Below are 17,481 nucleotides of genomic sequence, written 5' to 3' on the forward strand. Positions count from 1 at the left end.
ACAGGAGCAGCGTCACATCACACACAGGAGCAGCGTCACATCACACATCACACACAGGAGCGGCGTCACATCACACACAGGAGCGGCGTCACATCACACATCACACACAGGAGCAGCGTCACATCACACATCACACACAGGAGCGGCGTCACACCACACATCACACACAGGAGCGGCGTCACATCACACACAGGAGCGGTGTCACATCACACACAGGAGCGGTGTCACATCACACATCACACACAGGAGCAGCGTCACATCACACACAGGAGCAGCGTCACATCACACATCACACACAGGAGCGGCGTCACATCACACATCACACACAGGAGCGGCGTCACATCACACATCACACACAGGAGCAGCGTCACATCACACATCACACACAGGAGCAGCGTCACACCACACATCACACACAGGAGCGGCGTCACATCACACATCACACACAGGAGCGGCGTCACATCACACACAGGAGCGGTGTCACATCACACATCACACACAGGAGCAGCGTCACATCACACACAGGAGCAGCGTCACATCACACATCACACACAGGAGCGGCGTCACATCACACATCACACACAGGAGCGGCGTCACATCACACATCACACACAGGAGCAGCGTCACATCACACATCACACACAGGAGCGGCGTCACATCACACACAGGAGCGGTGTCACATCACACATCACACACAGGAGCAGCGTCACATCACACACAGGAGCAGCGTCACATCACACATCACACACAGGAGCGGCGTCACATCACACATCACACACAGGAGCGGCGTCACATCACACATCACACACAGGAGCAGCGTCACACCACACATCACACACAGGAGCGGCGTCACATCACACATCACACACAGGAGCAGCGTCACATCACACATCACACACAGGCGCGGCGTCACATCACACATCACACACAGGAGCGGCGTCACATCACACATCACACACAGGAGCAGCGTCACATCACACACAGGAGCGGCGTCACACCACACACAGGAGCAGCGTCACATCACACACAGGAGCAGCGTCACATCACACATCACACACAGGAGCAGCGTCACATCACACATCACACACAGGAGCGGCGTCACATCACACATCACACACAGGAGCGGCGTCACATCACACACAGGAGCGGTGTCACATCACACATCACACACAGGAGCAGCGTCACACCACACATCACACACAGGAGCGGCGTCACATCACACACAGGAGCAGCGTCACATCACACATCACACACAGGCGCGGCGTCACATCACACATCACACACAGGAGCGGCGTCACATCACACATCACACACAGGAGCAGCGTCACATCACACACAGGAGCGGCGTCACACCACACACAGGAGCAGCGTCACATCACACATCACACACAGGAGCAGCGTCACATCACACACAGGAGCGGCGTCACACCACACACAGGAGCAGCGTCACATCACACATCACACACAGGAGCAGCGTCACACCACACATCACACACAGGAGCGGCGTCACATCACACATCACACACAGGAGCGGCGTCACATCACACACAGGAGCGGTGTCACATCACACATCACACACAGGAGCAGCGTCACATCACACACAGGAGCAGCGTCACATCACACATCACACACAGGAGCGGCGTCACATCACACATCACACACAGGAGCGGCGTCACATCACACATCACACACAGGAGCGGCGTCACATCACACATCACACACAGGAGCGGCGTCACATCACACATCACACACAGGAGCAGCGTCACATCACACATCACACACAGGAGCGGCGTCACATCACACATCACACACAGGAGCAGCGTCACATCACACATCACACACAGGAGCAGCGTCACATCACACATCACACACAGGAGCAGCGTCACACCACACATCACACACAGGAGCGGCGTCACATCACACATCACACACAGGAGCGGCGTCACATCACACACAGGAGCGGTGTCACATCACACATCACACACAGGAGCAGCGTCACATCACACACAGGAGCAGCGTCACATCACACATCACACACAGGAGCGGCGTCACATCACACATCACACACAGGAGCGGCGTCACATCACACATCACACACAGGAGCAGCGTCACATCACACATCACACACAGGAGCGGCGTCACATCACACACAGGAGCGGTGTCACATCACACATCACACACAGGAGCAGCGTCATATCACACACAGGAGCAGCGTCACATCACACATCACACACAGGAGCGGCGTCACATCACACATCACACACAGGAGCGGCGTCACATCACACATCACACACAGGAGCAGCGTCACACCACACATCACACACAGGAGCGGCGTCACATCACACATCACACACAGGAGCAGCGTCACATCACACATCACACACAGGCGCGGCGTCACATCACACATCACACACAGGAGCGGCGTCACATCACACATCACACACAGGAGCAGCGTCACATCACACACAGGAGCGGCGTCACACCACACACAGGAGCAGCGTCACATCACACACAGGAGCAGCGTCACATCACACATCACACACAGGAGCAGCGTCACATCACACACAGGAGCAGCGTCACACCACACATCACACACAGGAGCGGCGTCACATCACACATCACACACAGGAGCGGCGTCACATCACACATCACACACAGGAGCGGCGTCACATCACACATCACACACAGGAGCGGCGTCACATCACACATCACACACAGGAGCAGCGTCACATGACACATCACACACAGGAGCGGAGTCACATCACACATCACACACAGGAGCAGCGTCACATCACACATCACACACAGGAGCGGCTTCACATCACACATCACACACAGGAGCGGAGTCACATCACACATCACACACAGGAGCAGCGTCACATCACACACAGGAGCGGCTTCACATCACACATCACACACAGGAGCAGCGTCACATCACACATCACACACAGGAGCAGCGTCACATCACACATCACACACAGGAGCGGCGTCACATCACACACAGGAGCGGCGTCACATCACACATCACACACAGGAGCAGCGTCACATCACACATCACACACAGGAGCGGCGTCACATGACACATCACACACAGGAGCGGCGTCACATCACACACAGGAGCAGCGTCACACCACACATCACACACAGGAGCGGCGTCACATCACACATCACACACAGGAGCAGCGTCACATCACACATCACACACAGGAGCGGCGTCACATCACACATCACACACAGGAGCAGCGTCACACCACACATCACACACAGGAGCGGCGTCACATCACACATCACACACAGGAGCAGCGTCACACCACACATCACACACAGGAGCGGCGTCACATCACACACAGGAGCGGCGTCACATCACACATCACACACAGGAGCAGCGTCACACCACACATCACACACAGGAGCGGCATCACATCACACACAGGAGCGGAGTCACATCACACATCACACACAGGAGCGGCGTCACATCACACATCACACACAGGAGCAGCGTCACATCACACATCACACACAGGAGCGGCTTCACATCACACATCACACACAGGAGCGGCGTCACATCACACATCACACACAGGAGCGGCGTCACATCACACATCACACACAGGAGCGGCGTCACATAACACATCACACACAGGAGCGGCGTCACATCACACATCACACACAGGAGCGGCGTCACATCACACATCACACACAGGAGCGGCGTCACATCACACATCACACACAGGAGCGGCTTCACATCACACATCACACACAGGAGCGGCGTCACATCACACATCACACACAGGAGCGGCGTCACACCACACATCACAGACAGGAGCAGCGTCACACCACACATCACACACAGGAGCGGCGTCACATCACACACAGGAGCGGCGTCACATCACACATCACACACAGGAGCAGCGTCACATCACACATCACACACAGGAGCAGCGTCACATCACACATCACACACAGGAGCAGCGTCACACCACACATCACACACAGGAGCGGCGTCACATCACACATCACACACAGGAGCAGCGTCACATCACACACATCACACACAGGAGCAGCGTCACACCACACATCACACACAGGAGCGGCGTCACATCACACACAGGAGCGGTGTCACATCACACATCACACACAGGAGCGGCGTCACATCACACATCACACACAGGAGCGGCGTCACATCACACATCACACACAGGAGCGGCGTCACATCACACATCACACACAGGAGCGGCGTCACATCACACACAGGAGCGGCGTCACATCACACATCACACACAGGAGCAGCGTCACATCACACACAGGAATCTTAAGAAACTTCTGGCCCAAATTGAAACAAAATGGATAGTGACACTAAACACTTTGATCCCTAATAGTCTCAATGAGACCTTAAAGCACAGCTGTCAGCAGGATTGTGCTCAGTAATCTACATACACTGTCAGGTGGGTGACATTACACTGATTAATATGATACCTGGGGGATGAAATCCCTCCTGTGGCTCTTGTGTAATCTTTACTTTCAGTTTGGAGATAATGATACGCTCGTGCTTCGGGGCGGCCTGTGGGGGGCGCTCTATCTGGTGCTCTGCTTACATATTCATCTATATGCTCTTATGACAGCTCACTGACCTGCCTCCTATTTTACATAATGCTTCTAGTAGTGCACAGTCAGCATCACACACACGGGCAGCGTTACACACACACACGGGCAGCGTTACACACAAACACGGGCAGCGTTACACACACACACACGGGCAGCGTTACACACACACACGGGCAGCGTTACACACACACATGGGCAGCGTTACACACACACACACACGGGCAGCGTCACACACACACACGGGCAGCGTCACACACACACACGGGCAGCGTTACACACACACACACGGGCAGCGTCACACACACACACGGGCAGCGTCACACACACACACACGGGCAGCGTCACACACACACACACACGGGCAGCGTCACACACACACACACACGGGCAGCGTCACACACACACACGGGCAGCGTTACACACACACACGGGCAGCGTCACACACACACACGGGCAGCGTCACACACACACACGGGCAGCGTTACACACACACACGGGCAGCGTCACACACACACACGGGCAGCGTCACACACACACACGGGCAGCGTCACACACACACACATGGGCAGCGTCACACACACACACGGGCAGCGTCACACACACACACGGGCAGCGTCACACACACACGGGCAGCGTCACACACACACGGGCAGCGTCACACACACAAGGGCAGCGTTACACACACACACGGGCAGCGTCACACACACACACGGGCAGCATTACACACACACACGGGCAGCGTTACACACACACACGGGCAGCGTCACACACACACACGGGCAGCGTTACACACACACACGGGCAGCGTCACACACACACACGGGCAGCGTCACACACACACACGGGCAGCGTCACACACACACACATGGGCAGCGTCACACACACACACGGGCAGCGTCACACACACACACGGGCAGCGTCACACACACACGGGCAGCGTCACACACACACGGGCAGCGTCACACACACACGGGCAGCGTCACACACACAAGGGCAGCGTTACACACACACACGGGCAGCGTCACACACACACACGGGCAGCATTACACACACACACGGGCAGCGTTACACACACACACGGGCAGCGTCACACACACACACGGGCAGCGTCACACACACAAGGGCAGCGTTACACACACACACGGGCAGCGTTACACACACACACGGGCAGCGTCACACACACACAGACAGCGTCACACACACACAGACAGCGTCACACACACACGGGCAGCGTCACACACACACGGGCAGAGTCACACACACCGGCAGCGTCACACACACACGGGCAGCGTCACACACACACGGGCAGCATCACACACACACGGGCAGCATTACACACACACGGGCAGCGTTACACACACACGGGCAGCATTACACACACGGGCAGCATTACACATTGGTCTACCTATCTTGTGCTCTCACCCGATTAGCGATGGTTATGGCTCGGTGCACAGCCTCTGCTTCCATCTGTAATGAAGATAAAGAGCGGCAGAGTGGTTACTTAGTAGCTGCATCCCGTATTCTGCAGAGTGGTTACTTAGTAGCTGCATCCCGTATTCTGCAGAGTGGTTACTTAGTAGCTGCATCCCGTATTCTGCAGAGTGGTTACTTAGTAGCTGCATCCCGTATTCTGCAGAGTGGTTACTTAGTAGCTGCATCCCGTATTCTGCAGAGTGGTTACTTAGTAGCTGCATCCCGTATTCTGCAGAGTGGTTACTTAGTAGCTGCATCCCGTATTCTGCAGAGTGGTTACTTAGTAGCTGCATCCCGTATTCTGCAGAGTGGTTACTTAGTAGCTGCATCCCGTATTCTGCAGAGTGGTTACTTAGTAGCTGCATCCCGTATTCTGCAGAGTGGTTACTTAGTAGCTGCATCCCGTATTCTGCAGAGTGGTTACTTAGTAGCTGCATCCCGTATTCTGCAGAGTGGTTACTTAGTAGCTGCATCCCGTATTCTGCAGAGTGGTTACTTAGTAGCTGCATCCTGTATTCTGCAGAGTGGTTACTTAGTAGCTGCATCCCGTATTCTGCAGAGTGGTTACTTAGTAGCTGCATCCGGTATTCTGCAGATTGGTTACTTAGTAGCTGCATCCCGTATTCTGCAGAGTGGTTACTTAGTAGCTGCATCCCGTATTCTGCAGAGTGGTTACTTAGTAGCTGCATCCCGTATTCTGCAGATTGGTTACTTAGTAGCTGCATCCCGTATTCTGCAGAGTGGTTACTTAGTAGCTGCATCCCGTATTCTGCAGAGTGGTTACTTAGTAGCTGCATCCCGTATTCTGCAGAGTGGTTACTTAGTAGCTGCATCCCGTATTCTGCAGAGTGGTTACTTAGTAGCTGCATCCCGTATTCTTGCATATAGACCAGTGATATGGGTTCCTTTCCTGTGCGGGGGGCCGCGCTCTTCTTGGTGTGCGGTCAGAGTTGTGCTCTCTGGCCAGTCAGAGGTCTCTCCTTTTTCAGCACAATGCTTATAGTCACACTATGGATTCTGCAGCATCATCCCCCCCCTTCACCCTTTCCTCTCCTCTGTCTTCTGTTGCAGTGTGGAGGAGTGTGAACATTTACACATTAGGTGTGTGTTTCAGCAGCAATAATAATAGGTGCGGCACCAGAACCGGCAGCCATGGAGCGTGACTGCCCGGTACACCAGCAGAGGCAGCTCACATCCATGCTCCCCCTGGCCAGGTATATTTGGTGCTAGAGAAAATGAGGTTGTACACAGAATAGCACAAAACCAAAACGAACACAACAAGGGTTTAACCCCGGCATCAAGGCTCATACCTCTTCAGGGCGACTGATCTCAATCCCTTCGGGTCCCGTGATTCCAAGTTCTAAGGTCTCCTTAGCCCCCTGCAAGGAAAGCACAAAGCGGCCATTAGACGGGAAGACCATGGTTGATAGCATGAACTGAAAAAAGGATTTCTGACTTAAAGGGGATGTCCACTTTCAGGAAAGTGGTCTCTAAGTGTGTAAAGTATATAGACTAGAGCGGTGACATCACGCCAACAGCAGTCGACACTGCTCTCACCACTCACAGAACAGAGGAGGACGGTAAGAGCAGCTGAGCTCAGTGATTGGCTAGTTACAGCAATGACACCAGCGCTCTAGCCAGTCGACGCGACGCCAGCGCTCTAACCAGTCGACGCGACGCCAGCGCTCTAACCAGTCGACGCGACGCCAGCGCTCTAGCCAGTCGACGCGACGCCAGCGCTCTAGCCAGTCGACGCGACGCCAGCGCTCTAGCCAGTCGACGCGACGCCAGCGCTCTAGCCAGTCGACGCGACGCCAGCGCTCTAGCCAGTCGACGCGACGCCAGCGCTCTAGCCAGTCGACGCGACGCCAGCGCTTTAGCCAATCAACGTAGCCCGTCAACATGAAACCTCCGCTCTAGCCAGTCAGTGTGCCAGCTCTTCGTTCCTTCCCCTAGATCCAGTTCCCTCCTGGTTAATATTGTAACCCTGCAGTCTCATTTGACATCACCACCCAAAGCCTTTTACTCAGCCCATAGCTATGTCCTGTCTGTGTTCAGTAACCGTCACATTAAGTTGCCACCTGCACTTCAGTAGTTGGCTTCATCATCCACTTCACTCAGTTGACCAATCATCTCTTGTTATCAACTACCTGCATTTACTTCTTAACTCAGACCTGCAGATAACTATGTGTCTGCGGCAACCATAACAAACTCTTCTAGGGTAATACTGGTGCTGTTCACACTACTCTGCTGCAACAGTGTGTAATCTTCTCTACAAGTATCCAGTCAACCATTTGTTTGCTGACAGCATACGTCTTGGTCATTGGCCATTTATCTACTTGTTCGTTCCAAGTCCTGGACTGATTATACATGTTCAGTTCCAGAATATATCTACAGTACTGGCCCAGTGTCAGTGTTTACTGCTCCGTTGGTCTGCCTGCTGTTCTACATTCCTCACGGACCCATGTGCCATCAATATTGGTCTGTGTTACCCCACACTGACCTTGGGCTTAGAAAATCCACCTCACCAGGTGATCCCTTAACATCTAGTTTCAGCCTCTGCATGTGCGGTCTCTAGTTTTCAGTTGTCTCTAAGCTGGTGAGTGGAGATTAGCTGCTATGATATCTCCAAAACCAAGCACACACAGACAAGAGCGATTCCTACTCCACTATAGCATTTGTTCAGACGTAGCAGCAGCACGGAGGACATTATACAGAAGTACTGAGCAGTGTAGCTGTGAATGAAGGGGTGTGAAAAACACGTGCCAAAAAACAGCTGCAACAGCATTAAAGATATTATACAGCAGTACATCTGTGGATCCAGCTTTGGGGTGAGATAATTGTTAACTAGAAAGCAATAGCACCATCTCTTTTTGTCTCTTTGCTTCTCTTCTCTCTACTTTCAATAAGCAGCGGTAATCTGATCCTTCAGTGAGCTGACAGTTTGTTATTTTGAGCAAGAGGGATTTTAATGTCCTTGGAATTTACAGTATCAGCCCTGTGTCTCGTCCCCGCCCTGGGTCATGTCCTTGGGTTTCGTCCCCATCCTGGGTTGTGTCTCTGGGTTTCGTCCCCATCCTGGGTTGTGTCCCTGGGTTTCGTCCCCATCCTGGGTTGTGTCTCTGGGTTTCGTCCCCATCCTGGGTTATGTCCCTGGGTTTCGTCCCCATCCTGGGTTATGTCTCTGGGTTTCGTCCCCATCCTGGGTTGTGTCTCTGGGTTTCGTCCCCATCCTGGGTTGTGTCTCTGGGTTTCGTCCCCATCCTGGGTTATGTCCCTGGGTTTCGTCCCCATCCTGGGTTATGTCCCTGGGTTTCGTTCCCATCCTGGGTCATGTCCCTGGGTTTCGTCCCCATCCTGGGTCATGTCCCTGGGTTTCGTCTCCATCCTGGGTCGTGTCTCTGGGTCTCGCCCCCGTCCTGGGTTATGTCCCTGTGTCTCGTCCCCGCCCTGGGTCATGTCCCTGTGTCTCGTCCCCGCCCTGGGTCATGTCCCTGTGTCTCGTCCCCGCCCTGGGTCATGTCCCTGGGTTTCGTCCCCATCCTGGGTTATGTCGCTGGGTTTCGTCCCCATCCTGGGTTATGTCCCTGGGTTTCGTCCCCATCCTGGGTTATGTCCCTGGGTTTCGTCCCCATCCTGGGTTGTGTCCCTGGGTTTCGTCCCCATCCTGGGTTGTGTCCCTGGGTTTCGTCCCCATCCTTGGTTGTGTCCCTGGGTTTCGTCCCCATCCTGGGTTATGTCCCTGGGTTTCGTCCCCATCCTGGGTTATGTCCCTGGGTTTCGTCCCCATCCTGGGTTATGTCCCTGGGTTTCGTCCCCATCCTGGGTTATGTCCCTGGATTTCGACCCCATTCTGGGTTATGTCCCTGGGTTTCGTCCCCATCCTGGGTTGTGTCTCTGGGTCTCACCCCCGTCCTGGGTCTCGCCCTCGCATCTCTTACGCCTCGTCTCCCACAATGCAACACCACAGCCGTACAAAGAACTAAACCGTGAAATGGCAGAATTATGAATACAGCTCTGGACGATACATTATTTAAGACCAACCCTCGAAGTCATGTCTCCTCACCTCGGCCACCAGGTCTCCGTTTTCAGCGTGAACTCGAGTCACAACGCCCAGGTCCTTGCAGTGTCGGAATACTTGGTAGAGTTCACTGTCCCGCAGCATGTACAGGTCCTTGTAGGCCATGAACATCTGGAAGGAGTTCACCCCCTTCTCTCGGACCAAGGTTTCCATTTCAGCTTTGACCTGTAAAACAAAGAGCGAAACAATGACCCAAGAGATCGCAGCCACGATGATCGGGTGAGAGACACAACTATAGGAGAAAGGCCCCGGGGGCAGGATGAAAATGGGGTCCCTTCCTGGGGTCGTCCGCGCCACCTCATATGTGACAGGACGCAGTGAAGAGATCACATGGTCCCTGCACCAGTGAAATCTGCACTGTCACAGTGTGACGCAGTACCTTAGATCCCCACCAGGTGACGCCCATGTGGAGAGCATAGTCGCAGCAGACTTTGGGGTCGGCCATGCTTCGGCACTTCTCATAGGCGTCCAGCAGTGACATGTCTTTGTCTGGGAGGACGTGTCCGATCACCATGGTGGTCCCTCCCATTAGTGCAGCCTGTGGGGGATATAGAGAGAATATTAACCATCACCGTACAGAGGAGCGGATCAAAACTCATTCACTGTACAGAAACTATACAGTGATATACAGAGAAAGGGGCTCCTAAAGACAGCACCCACTCTACATGCCTCCCCCATACTTCCTGAGGGATCACGGCTGCCAAACATGTCATAGTCACATCCAAAGCTGCAGAACAGATCACAATTCCCTCTGCAGCCTGGACAGGCAGTGAGCTATGGTGTCAGAACAGCTGGAGGGCTGCAGGCTGGGACCACCCACAGAGACCCTCAGTTACAGGACAGGAGCTGTCCCATGTCCTGAACTAAATGAAACACTCCTGTACATGGAGGACCAAGGCTCAGCAGCATTAGATGTGGTACAAGCAGTGGTCACTACTGTACCCAGTAACAAAGGAGGCCTGGGCATCATCCCGCTCCCTGCCCCTACACGGCCAGACCGCCCTCCCCACCCCGCTCCCTGTCCCCCTACGCGGCCAGATCGCCCTCCCCTCCCCGCTCCCTGTCCCTACGCGGCCAGATCGCCCTCCCCTCCCCGCTCCCTGTCCCTACGCGGCCAGATCGCCCTCCCCATCCCGCTCCCTGTCCCTACGCGGCCAGATCGCCCTCCCCATCCCGCTCCCTGTCCCTACGCGGCCAGATCGCCCTCCCCATCCCGCTCCCTGTCCCTACGCGGCCAGATCGCCCTCCCCACCCCGCTTCCTGTCCCTACGCGGCCAGATCGCCCTCCCCACCCCGCTCCCTGTCCCTACGCGGCCAGATCGTCCTCTTCACCCCGCTCCCTGTCCCTACGCGGCCAGATCGCCCTCCCCACCCCGCTTCCTGTCCCTACGCGGCCAGATCGCCCTCCCCATCCCGCTCCCTGTCCCTACGCGGCCAGATCGCCCTCCCCACCCCGCTCCCTGTACCTACGTGGCCAGATCGCCCTCCCCATCCCGCTCCCTGTCCCTACGCGGCCAGATCGCCCTCCCCATCCCGCTCCCTGTCCCTACGCGGCCAGACCGCCCTCCCCACCCCGCTCCCTGTCCCTACGTGGCCAGATCGCCCTCCCCACCCCGCTCCCTGTCCCTACGCGGCCAGATCGTCCTCTTCACCCCGCTCCCTGTCCCTACGCGGCCAGATCGCCCTCCCCACCCCGTTCCCTGTCCCTACGCGGCCAGATCGCCCTCCCCATCCCGCTCCCTGTCCCTACGCGGCCAGATCGCCCTCCCCATCCCGCTCCCTGTCCCTACGTGGCCAGATCGCCCTCCCCACCCCGCTCCCTGTCCCTACGCGGCCAGATCGCCCTCCCCATCCCGCTCCCTGTCCCTACGCGGCCAGATCGCCCTCCCCATCCCGCTCCCTGTCCCTACGCGGCCAGATCGCCCTCCCCATCCCGCTCCCTGTCCCTACGCGGCCAGATCGCCCTCCCCACCCCGCTACCTGTCCCTACGCGGCCAGATCGCCCTCCCCAGCCCGCTCCCTGTCCCTACGCGGCCAGATCGTCCTCTTCACCCCGCTCCCTGTCCCTACGCGGCCAGATCGCCCTCCCCACCCCGCTCCCTGTCCCTACGCAGCCAGATCGCCCTCCCCACCCCTCTCCCTGTCCCTACGCGGCCAGATTGCCCTCCCCATCCCGCTCCCTACGCGGCCAGATCGCCCTCCCCATCCCGCTCCCTGTCCCTACGCGGCCAGATCGTCCTCTTCACCCCGCTCCCTGTCCCTACGCGGCCAGATCGCCCTCCCCACCCCGCTCCCTGTCCCTAAGCGGCCAGATCGCCCTCCCCACCCCGCTCCCTGTCCCTACGCGGCCAGATCGTCCTCTTCACCCCGCTCCCTGTCCCTACGCGGCCAGATCGCCCTCCCCATCCCGCTCCCTGTCCCTACGCGGCCAGATCGCCCTCCCCATCCCGCTCCCTGTCCCTACGCGGCCAGATCGCCCTCCCCATCCCGCTCCCTGTCCCTACGCGGCCAGATCGCCCTCCCCACCCCGCTCCCTGTCCCTACGCGGCCAGATCGCCCTCCCCACCCCGCTCCCTGTCCCTACGCGGCCAGATCGCCCTCCCCACCCCGCTCCCTGTCCCTACGCGGCCAGATCGCCCTCCCCACCCCGCTCCCTGTCCCTACGTGGCCAGATCGCCCTCCCCACCCCGCTCCCTGTCCCTACGCGGCCAGATCGCCCTCCCCACCCCGCTCCCTGTCCCTACGCGGCCAGATCGCCCTCCCCACCCCGCTCCCTGTCCCTACGGGGCCAGATCGCCCTCCCCACCCCGCTCCCTGTCCCTACGCGGCCAGATCGCCCTCCCCACCCCGCTCCCTGTCCCTACGCGGCCAGATCGCCCTCCCCATCCCGCTCCCTGTCCCTACGTGGCCAGATCGCCCTCCCCATCCCGCTCCCTGTCCCTACGCGGCCAGATCGCCCTCCCCATCCCGCTCCCTGTCCCTACGCGGCCAGATCGTCCTCTTCACCCCGCTCCCTGTCCCTACGCGGCCAGATCGCCCTCCCCACCCCGCTCCCTGTCCCTAAGCGGCCAGATCGCCCTCCCCACCCCGCTCCCTGTCCCTACGCGGCCAGATCGTCCTCTTCACCCCGCTCCCTGTCCCTACGCGGCCAGATCGCCCTCCCCATCCCGCTCCCTGTCCCTACGCGGCCAGATCGCCCTCCCCATCCCGCTCCCTGTCCCTACGCGGCCAGATCGCCCTCCCCACCCCGCTCCCTGTCCCTACGCGGCCAGATCGCCCTCCCCACCCCGCTCCCTGTCCCTACGCGGCCAGATCGCCCTCCCCACCCCGCTCCCTGTCCCTACGCGGCCAGATCGCCCTCCCCACCCCGCTCCCTGTCCCTACGCGGCCAGATCGCCCTCCCCACCCCGCTCCCTGTCCCTACGCGGCCAGATCGCCCTCCCCACCCCGCTCCCTGTCCCTACGCGGCCAGATCGCCCTCCCCACCCCGCTCCCTGTCCCTACGGGGCCAGATCGCCCTCCCCACCCCGCTCCCTGTCCCTACGCGGCCAGATCGCCCTCCCCACCCCGCTCCCTGTCCCTACGCGGCCAGATCGCCCTCCCCATCCCGCTCCCTGTCCCTACGCGGCCAGATCGCCCTCCCCATCCCGCTCCCTGTCCCTACGCGGCCAGATCGCCCTCCCCATCCCGCTCCCTGTCCCTACGCGGCCAGATCGCCCTCCCCATCCCGCTCCCTGTCCCTACGCGGCCAGATCGCCCTCTCCACCCCGCTCCCTGTCCCTACGCGGCCAGATCGCCCTCCCCATCCCGCTCCCTGTCCCTACGCGGCCAGATCGCCCTCCCCACCCCGCTCCCTGTCCCTACGCGGCCAGATCGTCCTCCCCACCCCGCTCCCTGTCCCTACGCGGCCAGATCGTCCTCTTCACCCCGCTCCCTGTCCCTACGCGACCAGATCGCCCTCCCCACCCCGCTCCCTGTCCCTACGCGGCCAGATCGCCCTCCCCATCCCGCTCCCTGTCCCTACGCGGCCAGATCGCCCTCCCCACCCCGCTCCCTGTCCCTACGCGGCCAGATCGCCCTCCCCACCCCGCTCCCTGTCCCTAAGCGGCCAGATCGCCCTCCCACCCCGCTCCCTGTCCCTACACGGCCAGAACGCCCTCCCCACCCCGCTCCCTGTCCCTACGCGGCCAGATCGTCCTCTTCACCCCGCTCCCTGTCCCTACGCGGCCAGATCGCCCTCCCCATCCCGCTCCCTGTCCCTACGCGGCCAGATCGCCCTCCCCATCCCGCTCCCTGTCCCTACGCGGCCAGATCGCCCTCCCCACCCCGCTCCCTGTCCCTAAGCGGCCAGATCGCCCTCCCACCCCGCTCCCTGTCCCTACACGGCCAGAACGCCCTCCCCACCCCGCTCCCTGTCCCTACGCGGCCAGATCGTCCTCTTCACCCCGCTCCCTGTCCCTACGCGGCCAGATCGCCCTCCCCACCCCGCTCCCTATGTGGCCAGATCGCCCTCTCCACCCCGCTCCCTACGTGGCCAGATCGCCCTCTCCACCCCGCTCCCTACGTGGCCAGATCGCCTTCTCCACCCCGCTCCCTATGTGGCCAGATCGCCCTCTCCACCCCGCTCCCTACGTGGCCAGATCGCCCTCTCCACCCCGCTCCCTACGTGGCCAGATCGCCCTCTCCACCATGCTCCCTATGTGGCCAAATCGCCCTCTCCACCCCGCTCCCTACGTGGCCAGATCGCCCTCTCCATCCCACTCCCTATATGGCTGGCTCATTCTTATCATCCCCGCTCCCTGTATGGCTGGCTCATTCTTATCATCCTGCTCCCTATATGGCTGGCTCATTCTTATCATCCCGCTCCCTATATGGCCGGCTCATTCTTATCACCCCGTTCCCTATATGGCCGGCTCATTCTTATCACCCCGTTCCCTATATGGCCGGCTCATTCTTATCACCCCGTTCCCTATATGGCCGGCTCATTCTTATCATCCCGCTCCCTATATGGCTGGCTCATTCTTATCATCCCGCTCCCTATATGGCCGGCTCATTCTCATTATCCCCGCTCCCTGTATGGCCGGCTCATTCTTATCATCCCGCTCCCTATACGGCCGGCTCATTCTTATCATCCCGCTCCCTATATGGCCGGCTCATTCTTATCATCCCGCTCCCTATAGGGCCGGCTCATTCTTATCATCCCCGCTCCCTATATGGCCAGCTCATTCTTATCATCCCGCTCCCTGTATGGCCGGCTCATTCTTATCATCCCGCTCCCTATATGGCCGGCTCATTCTTATCATCCCGCTCCCTATAGGGCCGGCTCATTCTTATCATCCCCGCTCCCTATATGGCCAGCTCATTCTTATCATCCCGCTCCCTGTATGGCCGGCTCATTCTTATCATCCCGCTCCCTATATGGCGGGCTCATTGTTATCATCCCGCTCCCTATATGGCCGGCTCATTCTTATCATCCCCGCTCCCTACATGGCCGGCTCATTCTTATCATCCCGCTCCCTATATGGCCGGCTCATTCTTATCATCCCTGCTCCCTATATGGCTGGCTCATTCTCATCATCCCGCTCCCTATATGGCCGGCTCATTCTTATCATCCCTGCTCCCTATATGGCTGGCTCATTCTTATCATCCCGCTCCCTATAGGGCCGGCTCATTCTTATCATCCCCGCTCCCTATATGGCCGGCTCATTCTTATCACCCCGCTCCCTATATGGCCAGTTCATTCTTATCATCCCGCTCCCTGTATGGCCGGCTCATTCTTTTCATCCCGCTCCCTATATGGCCGGCTCATTCTTATCATCCCGCTCCCTATATGGCCGGCTCATTCTTATCATCCCCGCTCCCTATATGGCCGGCTCATTCTTATCATCCCGCTCCCTATATGGCCGGCTCATTCTTATCATCCCGCTCCCTGTATGGTCAGTGAATCCTGACAACGAGATGGCGACAGTTTCCTGATCTTCACAGGTTAGGACCCCGAGGTCGCACACACGCGGTGCATGGTGTGAGGGTCGAGCAGGCGTGATCTGCAGACGGCAGAGCCCCCCTCATATAGTATCCGCTACACATGTTCCTGACAGGACAATCCAGCAAGAGGCGATGAGATAGGAATATTTTATCTGGAGCCTCCACAGAAAAGCATTACCATCCCTTTTATTTTAGGACAAAGGCACCATGGGCCGGGTTCCCTGGAGGCCTCCGGTTTCCATAGTCACGGACCAGGCCCCATCCATATGAGACCCCTGAATGATGTAATGAGGGGGAACAACAAATTCATGACAAGCATCTGCCTAAATCTTCTTCAGCGGGATAAGTGTCCCCCATATGAGACTGACCGGCCGGCGTCACAAGGGGAGCAGAGTGAAGTCTATGGCATCCACACTAGAGGAGATGTGCACAGATAACGGATATACTCCCAGTACAGCGCCGAGTATCATCTAGTAACTGTATACATATATACTGAGAACAGAGCAGCTGCGACCACTGCCCCTTCCCCACCCCCACTAATCCTCGGCCACCTCAGGAAGCTTCATTAACTAATGAGAGGATTAACAGTTCATGACGGCTGCATGGAGGGGCCAATGCCCAGGACCCCGGCTCCAGGGTCACAACAAGACTCACCCTGCTTTGGGGGTCAGGTCATTGAAGGGTCAGCAAATTCTTCAATCAGTAGCTTTTCTCCCACAAAGGGTGCAACCAGCGAGAGAAATAAAAGCAGTCAACATGTAAGTGACCCCCGGGAATATGTTATATAGGGGACGATTGGGAATATAGGAAATATCAGACATTCCCCAAACACCACTGATACTCTGCGGTCACTTCTATATACGTTATATGGGATAACACGGCAAATGTGCAGCCGTCACTATATCCTACACTCGCAGGGGGCAGTGTCTATATCTCCGCAGGTAATATAGGCAGGTCCTGACTCGCGGCTGCTCTACCACAGATTACTCCCCTCTCCCCACCGGCCTCCTATTACATGCTGGATAGAATCTCGATTCTCAGCTGCCTTATGATAGATTACTCCCCCCTCCCCACCGGCCTCCTATTACATGCTGGATAGAATCTCGATTCTCAGCTGCCTTATGATAGATTACTTCCCCCTCCCCACCGGCCTCCTATTACACACAGGATATAATTCCATCTCGCGGCCTCCCTATAACAAATCACTCCAGCCTTCCCCCCGGCCTCCCATTACATGCTGGATACAATCCCAACTCTCGGAAGCTTTACGACAGATTACTCCCCCCTCTTCACCAGCCTCCTATTACATGCTGGATATAGTCCAATGTCGCGGCCGC

At 57.8% G+C, this 17,481-nt stretch overlaps 1 protein-coding gene across 3 annotated transcripts in view; it reads right to left on the bottom strand.

Moving 5' to 3' along the window:
- The window catches only part of DPYSL5 (dihydropyrimidinase like 5), a 118,090-nt gene that overhangs the window by 43,512 nt on the left and 57,097 nt on the right, over nucleotides 1-17,481 (bottom strand). For all 3 annotated transcript variants that reach the window (XM_073673654.1, XM_073673653.1, XM_073673655.1), the window contains exons 3-6: nucleotides 10,539-10,697; nucleotides 10,145-10,324; nucleotides 7,389-7,457; nucleotides 6,028-6,072 (exon numbers count right to left, since the gene is read on the bottom strand). In XM_073673654.1, the coding sequence (XP_073529755.1) occupies nucleotides 6,028-6,072; nucleotides 7,389-7,457; nucleotides 10,145-10,324; nucleotides 10,539-10,697 (453 nt within the window). The remainder of the gene's footprint in view (nucleotides 1-6,027; nucleotides 6,073-7,388; nucleotides 7,458-10,144; nucleotides 10,325-10,538; nucleotides 10,698-17,481) is intronic.

Source organism: Phyllobates terribilis, unplaced genomic scaffold (genome assembly GCF_046119375.1).
Source record: "Phyllobates terribilis strain yellow unplaced genomic scaffold, ASM4611937v1 Scaffold_3__8_contigs__length_932513732, whole genome shotgun sequence".
Classification (NCBI taxonomy): Eukaryota; Metazoa; Chordata; class Amphibia; order Anura; family Dendrobatidae; genus Phyllobates; species Phyllobates terribilis.